Genomic DNA, 4,433 nt, shown 5'->3' with positions numbered 1-4,433 from the left:
GATACAACATGGCAAGTGATTGTTGTTGTCGTACACAGTAGTACATCTTTCTTGCCATAAAAGAAGAAGAAACATTGCACATAGATGGGACTTTCTGCCGATGCATTAATCATTTCTTTTCCAATTCCAAGCAACTTTCGAACTGCATCTATCTTGACACAGTGTACTAACAGCGATTAGCGAGGCAAATCTACAGTCACAGACAACCCATGGACTCCATAGCACTGTGCATATATATATATATATATATATATATATATATATATATATATATATATATATATATATATATATATATATATATTCATCTGCAAATTGTGCCATTCTCTCTGAACCTCTCGTTTTCGGTTAATTTTCCTGCTGCCGCTTTCGACCGACAAATCAACACACCCAGAGAGTCGTCGCGACAATTACTCGGAAAAGGCAAGCTGTGAAAGCTTGCAATTAACACTTGTCGTCGTCGAAATGATGGGCAAGAGAGGGTACAGTGCAAAGCTGAATTTAGATGGAAATTAAACGGTACAGTACAAACTGAAATTAGGTGGAAATGGATCGTATTAATTCGGATTAATTCGTCCCGTTTCAGTGACAGACAGACAGACAACAAACTGCTAAAAATTGACGACTAATTACAAGGCCTTGGATCAGCTGGAGGAAGGTTAAGGATAATAGAGAAACCTTCAGATCGAGCTGTCACACTGTGGCCTGTGAGATCGATCGATCAATCAAGATGGCAGCCGCAGAGCAAGAACAGAAACACATAAAAAAAGAAGAAGAAGAAATGAAGTGACCGGCTAAAATTAATACAGGGATTAGTAACCGCTAATTGACTAATCAAGATCCTTAATTATTTCTCTCTCTCTCTTTCTCTTTCCCGTGGAGGAGGAGGAAGCCAATTAGTGTCACTGTGGTCAGGTGAAGGTGACGTCATGCGGCAGCGCAGGTGACGAGCTTGCGGAGGAAGTCCTTGACCTCGCCGGGGTCGCGGAGGGAGAAGGAGGCGCAGGTGTCCTTGGGGAACCTCGACACCAGGATGCCGGCGCCGTGCCCCCTCGCTCGGAGCACCCGGAACGCGTCCTCGTCGGTGCGGTCGTCGCCGATGTAGATGGGGAACGCGTCGTCGTCGTCGCCGTCGTCTTCTACGTCTCCGGCGGCGGAGAAGCCGAGGGCGGAGAGGAGGAAGCGGAGGGCCTCGCCCTTGTCCCACTTGATGGCGGGCCTGACCTCGAGCACCTTGCGGCCCTGCGTGAGGCGGAGGCGCGGGTAGCCCCGGAGCACCGCCCTGACCTGGTCGGCGACGGCGCCCCACCGGCGCTCGTCGACGCGGCGGAAGTGGACGGAGAGGCAGAACTTGTTGTTCTCCACCTTCGCCCCCGGGATCACCCCCTCCACCTTCTCCACCAGCGCCGCGTACGCCTCCCCGATCATCGGCAGGAACTCCCTCGCCGGCTGGCACAGCACCGACTCCTCCTCCTCCTCTCCTCCCTGCACACACACACACACAAGCATCCGCCATTGCCGCTCAAGCTCAAGCTCAAAGCTCAGGAGGGGGTTTGACCAGACAAGTGACACGTGCGAGGGTGGCCGTTGACTATTCCGTGCCACGTCGGATTACCTTGGAGGCGGCGGCGTTGGTGGGCCCTTGGATGTCCATCCCGTGGCTACCCGCGTAGTAGAGCTCCTCCAGCCCCACGAAGCTCAACACCTGGAACCCAAACCAACGCGTCATTTTCAGCAACCGCAAGCCAACAATTAAATCCATTTTTATTTTGTATTTTTCTTTTTCTTGCGAGGACAAAAGAATTTTAAATTTCTTTTTTGAGGCTCATGCCAAGTAGAGGAGCTTCTAGGTCGCTTGTCCTCGTGAGTATATACTTATTTTTCTTTCCTTTTTTTCTCTTAATTAGTGATGGGTATGTCATGTGTGGCCGTGATCGTGAGAGTACTTTCCAACAAAAAGTCGCAGAAATTGCAGAGCAAACGGTGGAGTTCTAGAAAGAAGATTATGTGTTTTTTTTTTCTTTTTTTACCTTGTCTCTGCAGCGGCCGCTGACGATCGCCGTTGGGAATCGCGCCGCCACGCCGCGCACGGCGTCCCTCATCTGCACGCGTAGCCATGGCCGCCGGCCGGTCAGCAACTCAGCACGAGTGGGTCGACGAGGTCGCCGGAGGAGGAGGAGGAGAAGCAGAGCAAAGCAGAGAGTGCTCTGCTTTGCTGCTTCTTCTTCTTCCTCCTCGTCGTCGGGTGATTCAAGAAAGAGAGGAGAGTTTGAATTAGGGAGGTGGGTGGCTGACCTCGTCCGTCATGACGGCGCGGTCGGGGTCCTCGACGATCGGCGACAGCGTGCCGTCGTAGTCGAGGAAGACGACGATCCGCTTCCCCTTCGCCGCCGCCGCCAGCGCCTCGAACTTCCCCAATGCCGACGGGTGCTTCTCCTGCCACCAACAAAACACACAAACACGTGTCTCAGTTCCAGCGCCACCGCGCGCGTGCGCCGCCGGCCGGCTTAGACCGACATCGCCGACATGTACAGGGAGGGAAATTCGCGGCGCGTGAGTTACCATCCACTCGTCGTGCTCCGCGTCGGCGGCGGCGGCGGCGACCGCGGGCGCCACGAGCCTGTGCCGCGGCGAGGACGCCTTCATGGAGTCGAGCCACGACCCGATCACCGCGGCGCCGAGGTCGATCTGCTGCGCCGCCAGCTTCTTGCACGAGTCGCCGCCGACGCCCCCCGTCCTCGGCGGCGGGAACGAGAAATGCCGCCCGACGGCCGCCGCCGCCACCACGGCATCCTCCGGGACAACCACCGCGCCGTGCTTCGTCATGGCCCAAACCAAACCAAACCGAATCCAACGAGAGCGAGAGAGCAGCAGGAAGAGGAGGAGGAGGATGAGGAAGAGATGGGTTGTGGAAGGAAAGGAGGAGAGAACGGCAATGGCGTGGTTGTTGATTTGGTTGTGGGGAGATTTGGGAGGTGGATGGAGGGGTATTTATAAGTGTTAGGGTGTGGGTGGTGGGGTGGAAGATGGTGACCTTTCTTGGCCAGCTCTTGCTACATTTTTTTTTCCTCTCATATATATACTTTTCTTTTTTTTCCAAATAGAAAACCACTTTAAGCTGGGACGTTTTCTTGCTTGGTGGTTGGGATTTGGGAAATGGAAGAAAGACCAACACTTGGAGCAAGGTTTTATTTAGAGTAAAGTCTATCACCGGTCTCTAAACTTGTACCATTGTGTTATCCCGGTTCCTAAACTCGCAAATCGACCGTTCAGGTTCTCAAACTTGTTTGATTGTGTCATCGCGGTCCCTAAACTTGCAGATCACCCGTTTAGATCCTCCAACTTGTTCAGTTATGTCACCCCGGTTTCTAAACTTGGATTTGAATATTATCTGGGTCAAATAGGACGGTCTAAAGACTTTATATTTAAAAATAATTCATAACCTTTTCATGTGAACTCTAATGAAGACAAACTTTATATCAACTTGTAGTCCTCGATGCGATCTACAACTTTGTAGTTGAATTTTTTTATTTTAAGACATGTTTTGTCCCAAAATGTAATTTTAAAATTAAAATTTCAAAATCTATAAATATGTAACAATATTTTGGGACCCTAAACAGTTTTAATTTAAAAACTTTTCAACTGAAAAGTTGTAGGTCGTATCGAGGGCTACAATTTTGATATAAAGTTTGTCTTCATTAGAGTTCACATGAAAAAGTTATGAATTATTTTTTGATATAAAGTTTTTAGACCGTCATGTTTAGGGACCGAGGTGACACAACTAAACAAGTTGGAGGATCTAAACGAGTGATTTGCAAGTTTAGGGACTGGGATGATACAGTCGAACAAGTTTGAGAATCTGAACGGTCAATTTATGAGTTTAGGGACCGGAATGACACAGCGATACAAGTCTAGTGACCGGTGATGGACTTTACTCTTTTATTTACTTGAGTGGTGTGAGCTTGGGGAAATGTTTAGGAGTCCCCTTGTTGAGATTTGGATATGGATCACCTCTTTCTTTTTTTTTGTTTGGTTCAGATCAGATAATATGGTTTTTGCCTTTTGGTTTGTGTGCACAAGCTGTACTTACCATTTTGTTTGCAGCATTCTTGATATATCATTTAGATTTGCGAGGTCCTCCTTGTTTACCGCTTAATATCAACCGTTCTCCACCAAGTCTTCGTACAATGAGCGAGCAAGAAAGAAGGATTGAAATTTCTTAATCAATTCCTAGTGACATACAGTACATATTATTGGAAAAGTTGTTCGAAAGAGATTACAAAAACGGCGTCCAAGATATCAATCAAAATCACCAAGCATGTCGACATGCTGTACCTTACGTATCAAGTTCAAGGACCAGTGGAGACCTAGACCAGTTGGCTCTAGTCAACGTTATACAACTCAATCAATTATAATAAAGTGATTAACCACTA

General features: G+C 48.7%; 1 protein-coding gene across 1 annotated transcript; it reads right to left on the bottom strand.

Moving 5' to 3' along the window:
• Positions 1-484: 484 nt before the first annotated feature.
• LOC4332996 (probable trehalose-phosphate phosphatase 9) lies at positions 485-2,958 on the bottom strand. Its single transcript, NM_001417801.1, has 5 exons — positions 2,563-2,958; positions 2,296-2,436; positions 2,031-2,102; positions 1,616-1,705; positions 485-1,485 (listed from the first exon to the last, which is right to left on the bottom strand). The coding sequence occupies exons 1-5, from the start codon at positions 2,824-2,826 to the stop codon at positions 928-930; spliced, it is 1,125 nt and encodes a 374-aa protein (NP_001404730.1). The 5' UTR covers positions 2,827-2,958; the 3' UTR covers positions 485-927.
• Positions 2,959-4,433: the final 1,475 nt, after the last annotated feature.

This window comes from Oryza sativa, chromosome 3 (assembly GCF_034140825.1).
Source record: "Oryza sativa Japonica Group chromosome 3, ASM3414082v1".
NCBI lineage: Eukaryota > Viridiplantae > Streptophyta > Magnoliopsida > Poales > Poaceae > Oryza > Oryza sativa.
Note: the sequence above shows the minus strand (reverse complement) of the source record. Positions and strands in the feature narration are given on the sequence as shown.